A 19,319-nucleotide genomic window follows, 5' to 3' on the forward strand; every position below is an offset into this window, starting at 1 on the left:
CCCTCCCCTCACCCACCTTTTTTTCTTTCTTAAAATTCCTGTCACTTTCACACAACACACAGACACACACACGCCATACCTGAGGCGTTCTGCGCTCTCATGAACACGCTCCCATTGCGACTCAGCTTCCCCTTGCCGTCAGCGACGGATCGACCCAGACTGAAGATGGACTTCCACTTCTTCGACTTTCCAGAGAATTTCCTCCTGTTGTTGGAGATGAACACATCATTACACCTCCAAAAGACAACCCAGGCATCAAGCTCACGCGTGTACCTCACATGTCTGTGAAAAAAGGTTCTGGATATTTTTGGGTATACGAGGCCTGATCCGAAAATTCGGAGACTTAGAGTTCACTACTGTTCAGTTGGAAAGATGGAGACATTGAGCTCCAGTGAAGTGTGAAAGAAGCTAAATCGTTCGTCTGTCGGAGGTACACGCCATTTCTCCACACGTTTTGGGAAAGAGACCTTACAGGCAGGCATTCTTCTTACTCCTGTCACGATAAGCAGAGAAAGAAATGGAGTGGAAGAGTGGAAAATGGTCAAAGTAGAATGGAAATGCTGTCATCACTTTTGCAGGATTTAATTCACATAAGAATGAAATATATTAGATCAAATGCACATGAGCTGAGATTACTTTTATTGTTGAGCGTGAATGTAAAATATTAAAAACTCAGGAATAGCGTTCCAGAGAACATTAGGAACGCTCTACAGCTCTAAAGATACTTTTAAATTCAGACCAAAACCTTGTTTAGCCTGAGACATTTATATTTCTCAGGGCTTAAAAAAAAACAAAAAACTTCTTTGATATATAATTTGTCATTGTTTAATTATTTTTAAATTGTTTCAGTAAAGTCCTTTGATCATTTACATATTAAGCACCTTGAGATATTGTTCTAAAAATGGAATAGATTGCTATACAAATAAAGATTTAGCGCACCTGGTGGTGCCTTTCTATTATCTGTCAGAGCACATTGTGCAGAGCAGTAAATGGGCCGCAGTCAGTAATTTTACACCTACATAGTGACCTATGTGGCAGGTAGACCTGATAAACATGCAGCTTTGTGTATATAGTGAGTTTGTGTGTATGATGTTTGACAGGTGTGTGTGTACTGTAGGTATATACAAGTGGGTGTAACAAAAGGTTTAAAATAACAATGACATTGAAAGCCAAATTTTTAGTGCACTTATAACGAACAAGATAAGTGGAACCAGTTTGTTTAAGTGTGTGTGTGTGTGTGTGTGTGTGTGTGTGTGTGTACAGTAAATATTCTGACATGTTTATATATGAACATGGTGCTCCCAACACTGTACAGATTATTATCCAACACAGGCCCAAAATAGAAAAGTGGGGACGTTTGAAAGGTCCCTATAAAGAAAAGTGGGGACATTTGAAAGGTCTCGATACAGAAAAGTGGGGACAATTGAAAGGTCTCGATACAGAAAAGTGGGGACAATTGAAAGGTCTCGATGCAGAAAAGTGGGGACAATTGAAAGGTCCCTATAAAGAAAAGTGGGGACATTTGAAAGGTCTCGATACAGAAAAGTGGGGACAATTGAAAGGTCTCGATACAGAAAAGTGGGGACAATTGAAAGGTCTCGATGCAGAAAAGTGGGGACAATTGAAAGGTCCCTATAAAGAAAAGTGGGGACATTTTAAAGGTCCCTATAAAGAAAAGTGGGGACATTTTAAAGGTCCCTATAAAGAAAAGTGGGGACATTTGAAAGGTCTCTATAGAGAAAGGTGGGGTCATTTGAAAGAAAAGTGGGGACATTTGGATTGTCTCCATAAAGAAAAGTGGGGACATTTGAAAGGTCTCTATAGAGAAAAGTGGGAACATTTGAAAGAAAAGTGGGGACATTTGGATTGTCTCCATAAAGAAAAGTGGGGACATTTGAAAGGTCTCTATAGAGAAAAGTGGGAACATTTGAAAGAAAAGTGGGGACATTTGGATTGTCTCCATAAAGAAAAGTGGGGACATTTGAAAGGTCTCTATGAAGAAAAGTGGGGAGAAATGGGGACATATTTGTCCCTTAACATTTTAGTTTACTTATCTTTTGTTTATTTTTTGTGTGTCATTCTACATGTCACTGAAATTGTCTGTTGAACAAAAGTTTACATCTCCCACTGTGTTTTACATGAAAAACAACTTCATCTTCATCCTTCAATCCCATAATGATAAAAACAAAAAGTGCCTTTCAGGGTGTATTCCTGCTTGCTGCCAGTGTTCCCAGGATCCACAAATGTGGTCCCTATATAACAAAATTGTGTGTGTGTGTGTGTGTGTGTGTGTGTGTGTGTGTGTGTGTGTGTGTGTGTGTGTGGGAGGCATACTTGCTCTCACTAAGCTCTATAACAGTGTGGTACATGGCAGCGGTGCTGGTGTCGGGAAGGCTGTTCTCTCTGAGTCGCTCGGTTCTCGCCGGGTGATTGGGAGCGAGCGATCGAGCCTGAGCTTCCTCCAGACTCATCAGCTTCATCGGTGGACACTGACTCACCGCCGGCAGCGTAGCGTACTTCTCCACACACATTACAGCTGCACCTGCACTCACACACACACACACACACGTCAGAGTGAACTGTTGCATATATCACGTAGAGTGTAATGTCTACTCAATAAACATTCTGAGACACATCATTCAGAGCAACGTGATAAAAAAACAAGGTTACTATATAACGATAATGATAATACAACAGGATTGTAGAGTGGAACGCTGCACACATGGGAACCAAGTTCCAGGATATGGGACAAAATATTTAACAAAGCAATGGGAATGGTATGAAAATTTGTATTAACACTGCAGTAATAAAATAACTCATACTTTAGTTATTTGGTTTAAACAGTAATAAGCGTCGTGAATGATGAATCCCGCTCGGCCGACTTTATTAAACAAATCAATAACTCGCAACACAGCGACTTTAGAGCGCTCTGAGAACCGTTTTCAATTTACTGATAAAGATGTTCTGGTAGAATCTGGTAACATGATGGAATCATAATAAATATACATGATTATTCGCACTGTATGTAAATACAACTGAAGAAACACTTTCCATAAATACCGTAGCTCATAAACAGAAAAACAAACGAACAAATAAAGAAGAGCCTGTGCAGATTCCTCTACGTTATTATTGTTAACGCTAGCTTGTCTTTTTATCTTTTTATCCATGTATTTACTTTACATACTTCTTATTCCTGACGTCCATTTTGCATGTAAAGTTGCACGTAAACCATAAAGTTTGCATCCTCTATGGTTTATGATTAAAACATGTTTTTCTTACAAAAATAATATTCCAAAATGTTAACAGTGGAACGTGGGTGCTGCAACACGACAAACATAAGGAGAGAAAATAAGCTAAGGTCACGACCTTCCTGCACGACACTAAATTTCGATAATATTCTATTTGTTTTAAGGGTGTGAAAACTTTTGCACTTCACTGTATTGTAGTTGTTTTACAAACTGTCGAAACTTTAAAGTTCTATTCTGTTATTATTATTATTATTATTATTATTATTATTAATATTATTATGTAGTGTATGTCAGTTTATATGATGAGGCGTAATCTGGTTCATGTCGATTTAAATCTCCACACCATCACGACTCCACATTCATTCGGACTCGTACTCAGACACGGTCGCTACCTGTTTGTGCTGCTGCTGGATCTCAGCCCAGTGTTTTTGTGCTGTATTTTTGGCTCCGAGTCTAATTTCATTGTTTTAAGACCTCCTCCCTTAAGGGCGCTTTTTCTTTTTTGACCGCCATAATCACCGAGGCAGCCGTGGCTCAGCGGTGAGACTCAGACGCTCTGAGGCTCTGCGATATTGGCCTGTAGGTTGTGAGTTTAAATCTGAAAGCCCTGAATCCTGACCTGGTATTTATGAAACTGAGGGGTTTTTACCTTTACATTAAAAAAAGGTGAATAAATGTAAATGTATATAAGATGGAGTCATACTAAACGAGTGAACGAACCTTCTTTCGGGGGTCTCGGTGGATTGGCTCCGGGGTTAAAGATCTGCTCCGTGTGATTCAGGATGAACTCCACCACCGACTGCTGAACCCGAACCTCCAGAAAGGCCTCGTCACCGTTACACGCCGACACCTCGATCTCCTTCGAGCTGCACACATGATTACTCCTATTACATGTGTTACACACGCGTTATAACATCTCACGGCACGTGACTACTATAATATAATGTAATATCATATCAAATATAATATATTTAGAAATAATAATATACAAAGTAATAAAGAATATATAATAAAAGAACATTTCAAATCAAATACAAAAAAATAATTATTCAGAAATATTTTTAAATGTATTATTTCAGAATATGTGGTCAGTTTAAATGTCAAAATAATAATAATAATAATAATAATAATAATAATAATAATAGTTGTTTTTTTGTTGTTATTATTATTATTATTATTTTTATTATGACCTGATATCATATAATAATAGAATATATATTGTATAATAAAATAAAAGCAATGATTGTTGTTCTTTTCTGACCGGAGCAGGTTAGGAGCCCAGACCAGGGCCAGGTTGCGTGTGTGCATGTTGGTCTGGTGGCTGAGGGTGGCCAGGTGAGCCAGGTGCTTCACCAGGTACTCCAGAGTTCTGACAGCACACAGAAGGAAATGTCAGAGATCTCAAGTCCACGCCAGCACTGATCTAAAAGTTTATTATTAATATCTAAAGTGCAGGTGTTCATTGTGTAAGTGAACGACAGTACAAAGACTTGCAGTGTATTACAGGTGTTTTTACCTGAAATGAGTGATGGGAAGCTCCTTGATGACGTGCTGAATGTTCTTGAGCTGCTCATGTTCCTCTTTAACCGACACGGCGTCCTGCATGCACAAAATGTTGTCCCGTAATATTTACAGTCTGACGTGATGCACACGTGTTCGTTTTACTGCCGTTCCATACGCTACCGTCGTACATAACAACTCCATGCTGCTTACATACATTTACATAAATTAGCATATGCGAAATAGTTTGAAAGATAGAAGCTATATAAGCATTAGCAAAGCTTTTTTTTATATAGGAACAAAGGTTACTTATAAACATGCACAGTACGTATCCACAGCTTAATATACATACTGTATAAAATCTCTATAAATATACACAATAATCAACAAAAAGCTTAATAGAGATAAATAGTATAATAATAAGTATACAAAATACACAAACATGAGTAAATTCCTAAATTTGAATTAAAATTATTAGATATCAATATTAACTCGTAATTAAATATTAAACAATATGAATGTAATATTAAAAACCCATTCATGTATTTTTATATGCAAATTTTATGTAAATTATTTGTTATGAACACCTAACGTCTTCCAGAAGCCAAGGAGATACACTAGCAAAACATTTAAAATATTTTTTTTAAATATTATGAATTAAATGTTTTAGAAAAAGGTGAACAAATATACAAGCACTAGCAAAAGATTTTGTATATATAGCGCAAATCTATATATGAGTATTAGTTTTTAAAAAAAGATATAGAATAATAAACAAAAGCAAGATATATTAGCATATTAGCAGTTAAATAAGGTGTAGATCATATAGATATACAGTTAGCATTAGCTTTACAGGATTCACAGATATTAGCAAAGTACACATAAATGGTATATAAGTATATAAATGGTATACAAGTGTGTAGGATGTGATTAATATTAATGGCTGTGAAAGTTCCATCTAAAGTCTAAATGACGCTAATTATGCTATACAGTGTACGATGAGGGTTTTTAAAATTACACTACACTCCTAACACGTTTTATCTGGTTATACCAGGTGTTTTGTTTGTATTTTGTTTGTAACGTAACGTCACACACCTTCGGGGGGGGGATCCCACCCTATAATTATGAGTTAAGCGAAGACAGAAAGCTGTAATTAGCGTAATTCTGACGTGACGTGAGGTGAAGGCTCCGTGGTATCCTGACTCACCGTGAATTTCTGGTAGAGTTCGTAGGTGAGCAGCGGGTTGGGCAGCTCCCTGAAATACAGCTTACACAACGAGCCGACGCAGTGGATGTCCTGTAGATACACTTCCTTAGTGAGGTCGGGACTCTGCTCTGAGCTGAACTCCTGCCTACACACACACAAACACGCACACACAAACACACACATACACACACGTTAGTTCAGTTCAGTTTAACGCAACACAGTGAAACAGTTTTTCAGGTGAAGATCAACATGTACTATAAAACACTGTGTCGTTACACAACTGGAAAATGGCAACATTAACATCTGAGGAAGCTAGCAAACTAAAGCTAACACAGTGAGTGAAAACTAACATCAAACTAAAGCTAACACAGTGAGTGAAAGCTAACGTCAAACTAAAGCTAACACAGTGAGTGAAAGCTAACATCGAACTAAAGCTAACACAGTGAGTGAAAGCTAATGTCAAGCTAAGGTGAAGGTTAACGTCAAACTAAAGCTAACAGGAACTGTTAATCTGTTAAATCTGATTTCTCTCTAATGACTTTTCCCTCCATTTTGATCTAAAGTGGGAGGAGCTAATAAATGCTGACCAATCACTCCAACGTTTAATTGTTAAGTTTTGTTCAAAACTATCCTTTTTAAGCTTAGCAAATAACAGATAACCGAATACATAAACACTAATTTAAAGAGCAAAAGCTAATCCAGTGAGTGAACCACAACTAGCAAACAAAAGCTAATCCACTGAGAGAGAGAAAGCTAACTAGCAGACAAAAGCTATACCAGTGAGAGAAAGCTAACTAGCACAACAAAAGCTAATCCACTGAGAGAGAGAAAGCTAACTAGCAATCAAAAGCTAAACCAGTGAGAGAAAGCTAACTAGCAAACAAAAGCTAATCCACTGAGAGAGAGAAAGCTAACTAGCAAACAAAAGCTATACCAGTGAGAGGAAGCTAACTAGCACAACAAAAGCTAATCCACTGAGAGAAAGCTAACTGGAAAACAAAAGCTATACCAGTGAGAGGAAGCTAACTAGCTTGTGAGTGAAATCTAACTTAACCTCATAAACATGCTAAATGGCAAAAGTATACACAATTAGCGCAACACGAAGCGTTAATATCAGCCCAAGCATAACGATTCAGCGCTTTTGTAGCCCGTGACCTCTGACCTGAGGCGCTGGATGTTGGAGGTGATTCCTGAGAGTCTGTAGATTCCGTCAACGATGCCGTGCTTCTCGATAAACTCTGCACACGTCTTCAGAACCTGAGGAACTGAGACACAAAGATAAATAAAAGAATAAATAAATCATACAGAGACAGCTGCTAGTCCACGTAGCATGACGCAGAGCCTGTACTACCCCAGTTCCCTCTCGCTTCTCCTCCTCACTGACTACTGAGAACATTAAACCCGCCCACGGCTCCATCACCAGCGTTTACTGGCACGTTTTCTGCTCGATTAGCTTCATGACTTTGGGCTGTGTTCTGTATTTAGTGCTACTCACACAAACAGAGGTGTGTCTCAGTGATGCAGAATTCAACCTCAGTGAGTGAAACCTACATAACTAGCGGCTAGTTAGCATTTTAGCACTTCCGGCTCTGATGTCCCAAAGTCAGTGGGTTTTTTTGAAAGGGTTTTGTGGTTAAATGCCTGAAAATAAGGTCTGTGTTTAACACCATTTTTTGTATTTTTCAAAAACAACATGAAGTACATCAGTAATACCTCACTCACCGAACACGCGCAGAACACGTAGCTTTCAAGATGGCTGCGCTCGCTAACAAGTGGCTAAATGAGACTACAGGGGTCTCGTTGTGTTTATTCTCACGCTATCACCAATTCAAACTATTCCAACTTGTAGATCTTATCGAGTTTATAGTAGTTTCCAGCTGTAGCGTTTTGTTTTGTTTTTTAAATAAAGGCTGAAAGAGTTGTTGGAAGCTTAGCGGTGGTGACGTCGGAGTTTAGCTTTTCACATGGAACTGTATTTAGGCTTCAAAATTCATTTGTGAAGATTATCTTGATGAACAAAACGTGTAAGAATCATAAACTGTTGTTGGTCGCGGAGCTTAATATTCTCTGCAGTAGTGCAGGGTCAAGAGTGAAGAACCGTGGCGATGCTAACTTCCGGGTTAGCCTACAAAAAAGTACATCATCCCTCTGCAGAACTCTGTTTACTGCTCAATCACCATGACGATGCTTTTCATCCCTCACACTCAGAACTAGACTGTTTCAAACATTCACGTTTAGCAAATAAACACAAACCCGGTGAGTGAAAGCGAACTAGCAGACCAAAGCTAACCCGGTAAGACAAACGAATTAGCAAACAAAAGCTAATCTAGTGAGGAAATGCTAATTTAAATGTGTTGTTTGACTGCAAATCCGCTCAAGATGTGACGTAGCGTGACGTTCGAGGCGGATATTAAATACATAAACATAACAACATGATCGTATAAATCATCCCAGCACTACATGCTTAAAATGGCGTCTTAATCCGAATTTTAGTGTACGATAACGCCGCCTATTTAGCGTAGCGCTCTGACTCTTTATCCATTAAACAGCGAGCGTGTTTTCTGTAGAGAAAGGCAGAAATGAACTAAAATGTTGGGACACTTTATACATTTTCCATTCAGCTCTGTTCAACTCAATTTGTGTAGCGCTTTTAACAACGAACATGGTCACGAAGCAGCTTCAGAGAAGTATATCGGTTCAAGATATAGATTTTAAATGTATGAATTTATCCCTAATGAGCCACGGAAGAAACCTCGAAAGGAACCAGACTCAAAAGGGAACCCATCCTCATCTGGGTGACACCGGACAGTGCGATTATAAATAAATACACCCCTTCTATAAATGTGCTAATACTACATGGTCAAATAGTGCAGTTGTGTGGCCAGTCCGAAAGCTATCGTAGCTTAACTTTTCATATGAATTGAAAATGATCCAAAGCCATCTTCAGTAATCTGAATGATCTCCAGGCTGCGAGTGACTTCTAATCCGAGCGATTATTCCTTTAAAAACTTGAACGCATGATGAGAAGATGGAGGGAATGTACTGTCGTGTACTGTAGCGTCCGCACACATTACTGTACCGCCGCTTACCTCGGAAAGACTTTTATAGGTCAAGTAATATCCATTTAGAGTAGCAGGTCTGCCATTCACTCCATGAAACTGAACACTAAAGCTGCGAATTAAAAACGTCTTTTGTTGTCACATTAAGTTGTGGAGAAAAAACCCCAGAGTAAATCTTTTTCATGGTCGTTTCATCACGTCTGAGTTTTCATCCCTGATCAAGCCTCACGCTTCTATGCTTCAGGTGACGAAAATGAATTTATATATAAATATATATATTTATAAAAATGTATTTATAAAGCACACTTGTTGGCACTTTGTTAACAAATGTAAATATTTTGTGTGTAAAGTCACAAAAGAATCTGTTACTTCACCTGCTCTTCCTATAGTTTTATAGATTAATATAATAATTTAAAAATATTTTTTTCCCCTCAGTGAAGATTTATTAAAGCAGCTGCGCTCTAAACCATTTTACAAATTTGTTATTTTTTGTGTAAACTCTGATCAAACAAATATGATCCCTTTATCCGCCCCAGCACTCAGAGAACAGGCTCATGGTTAAGCGAAGAGGCACTCAGTTCAACGGCCATAAAGATAGCACACGTGTGTGTGTGTGTGTGTGTGTGTGTGTGTGTGTGTGTGTGAGGGCAGGATGTGTGAGAGCAGCTGGGAAGCAGAAATAGCAGGAGAGGAAGAAGAAGTAAATGTGTGAGGGAATAAAGTAAATGATAGAAAGCACTTAGGCTGCCTGTCTCATAAACCGTGTGTGCGAGTGTGTGTGAGCGAGTGTGTGAGTGTGAGTGCGAGCGTGTGTGCGTGCGAGTGCGAGTGCGAGTGTTTGTGTGTGTGTGGTCTCATTGCATGTCCTTCATTATAACTGTAATGATCGTTTAGCTCATCGCTCTGTCCTTGCCTTTTAAAAAGGTTTTATGATTTACACTGCACTAATTTAATTTGGAAAAAAATATCCAAAGAAACCTGAAAAACGCAAATATTAGGATTTACCTGCTGAATATGACTTTATTAAAATTAGTGGTTACAACAACAACAACAACAATAATAATAATAATAATAATAATAGAAGCCAGATTTCACTAACTCCCTAATGTATTTTTGTCCTTTGCTCATATCAGTATGAAACATACTGATTTCTTTTAAACGTTTATTAGCATATGCAAATGAGCTAAGGGATCGTAACGATATTGTCAGTTCAGGAAATTATGCTAAGTGCATTTTTTTTTTGTTCACATATGAAACATGATGTTAAGAAAACGGAAAGGATAACCATCATGTCCGTCATCATCAAAATCCCAGGAAACAACACGTCACCAATATGGAAGCAAAATTAAACACCATTACAGGAAAAATCAATAAAAAGTCAATTTCATAGTGTAAGTCAGTATAGAGATTTTTTTTTTTTTTTTTTTTTTAAACCTCAAAAATATCTAGGCAAAATATTTGGGTCTCATTTATTTATATTTATTCATTCATATTTCATTCTTTTAATGAACAGATTTTAATATTAATGCACACATTAATAGGTGTGTGTGTGTGTGTGTGTGTGTGTGTGTGTGTGTGTGTGTGTTTTGGTCATGCTGGTCCTGAATGTTTCACATTTCCTCCTTTTTATGATAAATAACATATTAAATATTTTTAATTCACTTAAAACCAACATTTCCTGGCATGTCATTAACTAATCTCAGTACCGTGGTGTATGTTGTGTAGCATAAATGTGCAATAATGTGTCTGCTCATATATTGTGAGGTGATATTTTTGACATATTGGCACATTTAAAGTTCAGTGAATTTATGTTGTTAACGTAAGTTATGATTAAAATCTGCATGCGTCGGTGATGAGTCGAATAAGAAAGTACATATATATATATATACACACAATATACAAATATATCCACATGCAGTAGGTCTTGGATGTTTAAATTGTTGAAGAAATGAAGGTAATGAATGAATTTAATGAAGTGTAAATGTAAATATTGGTAGTTTTTTTTTTTTCTTCTTCTAATAGTTTTAAAAATGGCAAATGTAAATGTAACGTAAAATTCGCAGGGACTGTCGAAGAGTTAAAACATTTGGAGGGAAATTCTGAGTAGAAACTGTGGACGATGACGTGTTGCTTTAAAGCTGATAAAAAGACATAAAACTGCGAACATAAAAGCGTTCTATTTGTTTATTAAACACGAAGCTGAAGAAGAACTTCTTTACAGAGGAGTTTTGATGAGGTTTATTCACATCCAGGTGTGTGGTGATAATGACCTGTAATTTATTTCAGTATTCTTCACACACAATATCGCGTTTGTGAACAGCAAGCATTTCTAAAAACCCTTTCTCTCTCTCTCTCTCTCTCTCTCACCGTGTTCCGGCAAATCTACAGTGTCTACAGACGGACGCAATCATTTTTTGGACCATTTGTGCTCCTGAGTCTCATCAGATTTAGCATATGGTGTGTCCCGCTCGGAGACATGACAACCCCATAAATTACACCAGACGAGGGGTTTGTAGGGAAAAAAAACCCCCGACAACATGGCGGCAACACCGATGTTGTGACGGAGGAATGATCTTTTAGAGATTTTAAAAAAGCAATATTGCAGTTATCCTGTGAGCTGTGATTAAAAAAAAAGGGGGAATTATTATCACTGAAAAAAATATTTAAAGAAAAGAATAAAGGAATAAGCAAAAACACGGTGGCGCAGCTGAGGCTGGGACTGAAGAATAATGCTTTAGTGATGAAGCAATTTTATAAATACAATGCTGTAATTGTCACGAGAGAGTTAGTACAAAGAAGAAATAATTATATTATAATAAAACAATCCGGCAAAAAAAAAAAATACAGCAAAAACAATAACATGGAGGCAGAATCTGACTGATAATGATATGACTGAGGATTAATGTTTGAATGATGTAGCTGTCATTTTAAATGCAATACTGTTTTTATTCAAATGTATTTCCGGTAAAATTGTATTATTATTATTATTATTATTATTATATTTTGCTCATCTTTAAAGATTAAACGTGGTTTTGTGAGTCAGCAACTCATTAATTGCTAGTACACTGCTGGATAATTTACCTGATTGACAATCGCTTCTTTTTATGTGTATGAGGAAATGGAGAAATTGGTATAAATAAATAAATAAATAAATAAATAAATAAATGCAATACTATAATAATCTTCTGAGCTGCAGTTTGGAAATGATACGGAAATGATTATCATTTGAATATCTGATATCGCCGCATGCTTGTTCCCATCTGGCCGTGTGTATTATACTGTAAACTCTCTCAGAGGCTCTCTCACACACTCCGTAAAGTTTAGTGGCGGTATTAAAATGGAGTGCTGGGAGAAATAACGCTGTGTACAAAGCGTCTGGTTTCAGCTCACACACGCTCGTGTTAATGAGGGACGTTCTCTGAAAAAGAGCCAGGATTGGACAGAAAGTATTTTCTCATTACAATATTTACTCTTTTGTAAACAGTGTGCACTACAGCACAGCGTCCCAGCTTTTAGTGCGTGACTGTAGCTGCATGTAGTGTTACGTATTCTAATGTAAAATGCTCTTTAATGAAGCATTCATTTATTGAAATAATGTAGAAAAATATATACGGTCACGTGAAACAATAAGCGCACCCCATGGAAAATGACGGCTTTTTTTTTTTTTACATATTTGGACGAGTAAATATATGATGCTCTTTGAAACGGCGCCTATTAATGAAGTTGATATACTTGAAAACAAAGGAAAATTTACATTTTCAATCATTTATTCAACAGAAAGATCAATAGATGTGATATTATTCTGTGGAAAAAGTAAGTACACCCTTGGCTTCAGAAGCTAGTATTGCCCCCTTTAGCTTGTGTGCTTAGGATCATTATCCTGTTGAAAGGTCCACTTTCGGTTCAGCTTCAACTTTCGGACAGACGGCCTCACGTTATCTTCAAGCGCTCTTTGATATGATGCAGAATACATAGTTCAAAAAATGAATGCAAGCTGTCCAGTCCCTGAGGCAGTGAAGCAACCCCAAACCATAACATTTCCACCACTGTGCTTCACAGTTGGTATGAGGTGCTTCTCCTGAAAAGCTGTCTTTGGTCTGCGCCAAATTCAACCTCTTTTCTGAAGGCCTTATAGAACTCTTTAGATGTTGGTATGATGACTCCACACACCTCAATAGCTAAGGGAACACCAGACACTAGATATTAGAGGGGTATAAACAAGACAGGTTACACCTGCACTCCCTAAGAAGGTTCTAATCGCTAATATATATATTACATATATATTTATAAAGCCAACAATTTCCATGGGATGTACTTATTTTTTCACATGACTGTATTTGTGCTATTTTCACCTGGGAATAATTGTTTGTTTTATAAAGTCAAGGCTTTTCCTTATTGTGGGATATCTCTAGACCTGAATATTGTCATACTGCTAATGTACAACAAATTATCATTTTCTTTATTAAATAAATAGATAAAGCAGAAATTGGTGCAGCAGGCATACGGAAGCGTGAAAGTCTTACAATTCTTGATTTTCTGAAAGTATGAGTTTAAAATGTGTTTAAAATGAAATAAAATTGGAAAATGAAATAAAGTAGAATTCACCCGAGTTCAAAAATACTTCTGTATGAATATGCATGAATCTGTAGCTTGGACACACTGCCATGTCCTTCCACCATCCCATAATATAACATTAGCAAACTTACCTAGCCGGCTAGTCAGCTAGCTGTCACGGAGTGTCACGTCTGGGATTTCAGTCAATTAGTGTCTCAATATTTGTTATTTCCTCAGCAACTTATTTAACTACAGCCAAACCCGTTACCATGACAACATTCATATGTTTTTCATATAAAATTTGACTGTTTATAATTTATTACAATTTTTATTACAATTATTATCTATTTATTACTATAAAAACAACAACAATGTATCAGAATGAGTGCATTAATGTAAACCACTGATTTGCAGCTGCACTACCGTCAGAGCCGACCAATCACAATCCAGAGTTCAGCAGCGCAGTGGGCAAAATAACCATTAATGAATTTCAATCCAACTGTGTGTCTTTGTCGATGTGTAGTTGTAATGCTTTGTGTCTTTGTCGATGTGTAGTTGTAATGCTTTGTGTCTTTGTCGGTGTGTAGTAGTAACACAGTGTGTCTTTGTGCCGTTGGTCCTGCAGAAGGTCAGAGCAGGAAGTTCAGAATGGTTTGTTTGTTTCAGAGGAAGGCCGACACACCCAGAGGCCTTGGTGCTGCTCTTACCGGTGACGCTTCCTCTCATACAATAGTGTATTTGGAAAAATGCCACTGGGCTCTCACTCGCGTCCTACACACTCCTACAGCCGTGACGTCGACTTAAAGTAAAAACAGGTCTACATAAAGTCTACATAAAATGTACATAAACTATACATAGTGAGTGAGTCTATGTAAAATGTAAATAAAGTGTAAATAAAGTCTACATGAAGTGTAAATAAAGTGTACGCTGAGTCTACATAAAATTGTAATTAAAGTCTACATAAAGTATAAATAAAGTGCACATAAAGTGTAAATAAAGTGTAAATAATGTGTAAATAAAGTGTAAATAAAGTCTACATGAAGTGTAAATAAAGTGTACGCTGAGTCTACATAAAATTATAATTAAAGTCTACATAAAGTATAAATAAAGTGCACATAAAGTGTAAATAAAGTGTACAGTGAGTCTACACAGTGTAAATAAAGTCTACATAAAGTGTACATAAAGTCTACATAAAGTGTAAATGAAGTGTACACTGAGTCTACATAAAGTGTAAAAAGTGTTATAGGTTGTGTAGTTGTTATGCTGTGTGTCTTTGTCAGTTGTATAGTTGTAATGCGGTGTGTCTTTGTTGGTGTCTACATAAAGTTTACAACACTACACTGAGTCTACATAAAGTTTACAACACTCTACACTGAGTCTACATAAAGTTTACAACACTCTACACTGAGTCTATATAAAGTTTACAACAACTCTACACTGAGTCTACATAAAGTTTCCAAAACTCGACACTGAGTCTACATAAAGTTTACAACACTCTACACTGAGTCTACATAAAGTTTACAACACTCTACACTGAGTCTATATAAAGTTTACAACAGCTCTACACTGAGTCTATATAAAGTTTACAACAACTCTACACTGAGTCTACATAAAGTTTACAACACTCTACACTGAGTCTACATAAAGTTTACAACACTCTACACTGAGTCTACATAAAGTTTACAACACTCTACACTGAGTCTATATAAAGTTTACAACAACTCTACACTGAGTCTACATAAAGTTTACAACAACTCTACACTGAGTCTACATAAAGTTAAGTTTACAAAACTCTACACTGAGTCTACATAAAGTTTACAACACTCTACACTGAGTCTACATAAAGTTTACAACAACTCTACACTGAGTCTACATAAAGTTTACAACAACTCTACACTGAGTCTACATAAAGTTTACAACAACTCTACACTGAGTCTACATAAAGTTTACAACACTCTACACTGAGTCTACATAAAGTTTACAACAACTCTACACTGAGTCTACATAACGTTTACAACACTCTACACTGAGTCTACATAAAGTTTACATAACATTTACATCAGGTCTACACTGAGAACAGTTTAAACGCATACCCGATCTAGGAGATTGTAAACTTGTAGTTATTCTGAACACAGAAAACTATTTTGAATGATTTGGGATGAGAGAATTCACCGTGCTGTACGCTTTACACATTTTATATTTAATTCTACGTTATATCAGTCATGCTGTACTGTTCATAAGTGTTTATATTCATCTCCCTAACCTCTACATTACATTTAATTGAAAATGTACAATTTTGCTGCAACACCATCTGTATGTATAATCTTTTATCTTTAGTACTCCGTTGTTTGTACTTAATGTTATGTTTCTGCTCAGTTTGTGTAGCTGCAGTGTTGATGTACTGAATGCTGAACACTTACTTACACTTGTATGTGATCACGGAGGTTTCATAACACTTCAGAGATTTTGTTCATATATATTAGGAATAAAGTAAATCACAGTATTTAGCCAGGGTTTGAGTGAAGTGGTCCGTTTACGTTGAAGTAAATTAGAGCTAATTACTGAACATTCACAACACCGGGTTGGAGGAAACGCACAGCTTTTAGGATAGGATCTTTAAATAAAGAGAATGTTTTTTGTTTTTTTTTCGTCATTAAGTCGGCACTAAAACGAGTCTCAGGAGGAGGTGAAGTGTAAATTTTGTACCACAAAAAAAATTTCCAATGTGCAGCTGAGGGGAAAAAAACCCCCACCACGCTTACATCCAAAAAAATTTGCAATACGTCAGCAAAGTTCTGCTTGTGGATAAAAATAAATATACGCCATCATGTGTAAAAAAAAAAATAAAAAAATAAAAAAAGCTTAAATGTGTGTTTTCTAGTTATTATAGCTCATTTGGAATAAATAGCTAACATACTTGCTCATGTTATTTATAATCTGTAGCACTTTGGGTTCCATTTGAGTTCCAGTCATGCATTTAAAGAATAAATTCTGGTTTTGAGGCGAAGAAAAAAAAAAAAAAAAAAAGAGTTCAATTTGAGCTTTAATTCTAATACTGGTGTTCCTGCTGTTGCTTTATACAGCATCTCGTTTCCTCGACAGTACAGAAAAGAAAACTAAAGGTGTGCTGTGAAACAAATGCACACATATATATATATATATATATATAAAAATATAAAAGATATGCAAATACAAACTGTAGAGTTTTAAATGGATTAAAAACACCCACAAGTGTGTGAAAATCCGAGCAGAGCCGTGTTTCTTCGCTGATGTCATACGGAAAGTAATTTCACAACTCGGCACAATCTGCCTTCACCATCACCTCACACTCGCACTGCTTCAGAGGAACTACGGCAAGATGGCTAGACCTCTGTTTTACTGATGTTTTACTTAATTGTCTGGCGATACCTATGACATCATCGACCTTTAATCAGGCTTCGCCGTGCTACAAAAAAAAAGAAACCGAGTATACCGAGTAAGAAGCAACAGAAATGTACACAAGTAAAGAAATAACAGATATTTGGTTGTATTTGATTTTTTTTTTTTTTTGTGGTTAAAATCATTGTTGTAGGATATCAGAACTGTGCGGAAATGTAGAAAACGTCGTTGCTTCGAGATAGTTAGCGGTCGCACGGAATAAAACTCACTTCCTGTCCAGGTTTTCTGCAGCTACGACGTTATGGTCTCATTATTTAATCACATTTTGCTGTTATATGAAAACAAACCCCATGACCCGTCACATGTCAGAGTACAAAATCAGCATTTGTATTCATTTTAGCAATTCCGTTTCTAATGTATAATCTCTAAAATAGACTGATATTCATGGAACATCATTGGAATGAATGACTATTGGCATGAAGAACTGTGCCTTGTTGCAGGATTGATTTGCATATTGTATATGCGTATTTGCATAATAACACTTGAAGGGCGGGGGTTCCTAACGCTACATGACACGTACAGGACCGTTATGTCGATGGGCAAAAACCTAAAGGCTTGATTCAGCAAATAAGCATCATAAAGACTGCCTTGTTCCGTTCTGATGTCAGGTTGACATCACGCTCAAGTCAAGTGACATAAGGTTGTTCTGACACTTCTCAGGCTGAACATTAGAACATCTCGACGGTTCGATTTGTAACGCGGTAAACGTCTGGGAGTCACGTGGTGATGATTTTCTGTCATTTCGGTTCGAAGAAGATATACATAACTTTGTTATTACTGTGTCGTAACACTGACATGCACATTTCTGAAACTTGTATAAGCAGTAGGATGAAATGACCAAGAGATAGCGTAGCGCTACACAGCTGTACATTACAGTCTTATAGAGCAGTTACTCGTTTGTAAGACTATTCATTTTGCAGAATAGCATCTGCTTCATATTTAACCGACATCAAAGTGAAGGAAATGGGGGGAGATTGTGTGTAAATATAAGAATTATAATAAAAATAACAATAGCAGAGGTATTCTTGTAGCCAACTAGCATGTCTTTTTTTTTTTTTTTTTAACAACCAGATTAAATATGTGTGCTCCTTTGCTTATAAGCATGAAACACATTCATATGATTGATACATTAGCCACTGTTGCTAGCTAGCAATTTTAAACTCAGCTGATTTTTATAATACCAGAAGTCATACGTTTATTTATATGGCAGATGTTTGATGTAAATGTAAATATACCTACAGTGTCGATAATTTAATTGAGGCTAACCGCTGGGGACGTAGCTAAACGGACATTCGTGCAGAAACAATCATAAACATACCGTTTAACTACATAGTTACTACAGAGAAGAATTTAATAAAATGACAGATTTATGTATGATTTAAAAAAATAAATAAATAAAACTGGTACAACATCATATTCATCAAATGATCAAATAATATAGTAACAGGCATTAATCTGTGGATAACCTTAGCTATTAGCTATTAGCTAAACAAACGGACCTCAAATCTAAAAATTTAGCATGCTGAACGTGACACACACACACACACACTAAATGTTTCAGCATCAAAACGGTGGCATGGATGATGCAATAGGCATCTAAATGATAAACGGTAAATGGTGCACTTATATAGCGCTTTACACTGTGTCTCATTCACCCATTCACACACTCACACACTCACACACCAGTGGTAGCAGAGCTGCCATGCAAGGCGCTAACTTGCCATCGGGAGCAACTTGAGGTTCAGTGTCTTACCCAAGGACACTTCGGCATGTGGAGTCATGTGGAGTCACGTGGAGTCATGTGGGCTGGGAATCGAACCGCCAACCCTGCGATTAGTGGACGACCCGCTCTACCACCTGAGACACAGGCATGTCACAGCAGTGTACTCACATTAGTGTACTCACACCTGTATACTCACACCAGTATACTCACACCAGAATACTCACACCAGTATACTCACACCAGTATACTCACACCTGTATACTCACACCAGTATACTCACACCAGTATACTCACACCAGTATACTCACACCAGAATACTCACACCTGTATACTCACACCAGTATACTCACACCAGAATACTCACACCTGTATACTCACACCAGTATACTCACACCAGTATACTCACACCAGAATACTCACACCTGTATACTCACACCAGTATACTCACACCAGTATACTCACACCAGAATACTCACACCTGTATACTCACACCTGTATACTCACACCAGTATACTCACACCAGAATACTCACACCAGTATACTCACACCAGTATACTCACACCTGTATACTCACACCAGTATACTCACACCAG

General features: G+C 37.1%; 1 protein-coding gene across 1 annotated transcript in view; it reads right to left on the reverse strand.

The window, feature by feature from the left end:
• arhgap31 (Rho GTPase activating protein 31) overlaps window positions 1-19,319 on the reverse strand; it is a 31,023-nt gene that overhangs the window by 6,665 nt on the left and 5,039 nt on the right. Inside the window, exons 2-8 of the mRNA XM_053618111.1 lie at window positions 7,115-7,217; window positions 5,953-6,097; window positions 4,765-4,847; window positions 4,510-4,617; window positions 3,969-4,114; window positions 2,335-2,542; window positions 80-204 (exon numbers count right to left, since the gene is read on the reverse strand). Coding sequence (XP_053474086.1) covers window positions 80-204; window positions 2,335-2,542; window positions 3,969-4,114; window positions 4,510-4,617; window positions 4,765-4,847; window positions 5,953-6,097; window positions 7,115-7,217 — 918 coding nt within the window. The remainder of the gene's footprint in view (window positions 1-79; window positions 205-2,334; window positions 2,543-3,968; window positions 4,115-4,509; window positions 4,618-4,764; window positions 4,848-5,952; window positions 6,098-7,114; window positions 7,218-19,319) is intronic.

Source organism: Ictalurus furcatus, chromosome 28, assembly GCF_023375685.1.
Source record: "Ictalurus furcatus strain D&B chromosome 28, Billie_1.0, whole genome shotgun sequence".
Classification (NCBI taxonomy): domain Eukaryota; kingdom Metazoa; phylum Chordata; class Actinopteri; order Siluriformes; family Ictaluridae; genus Ictalurus; species Ictalurus furcatus.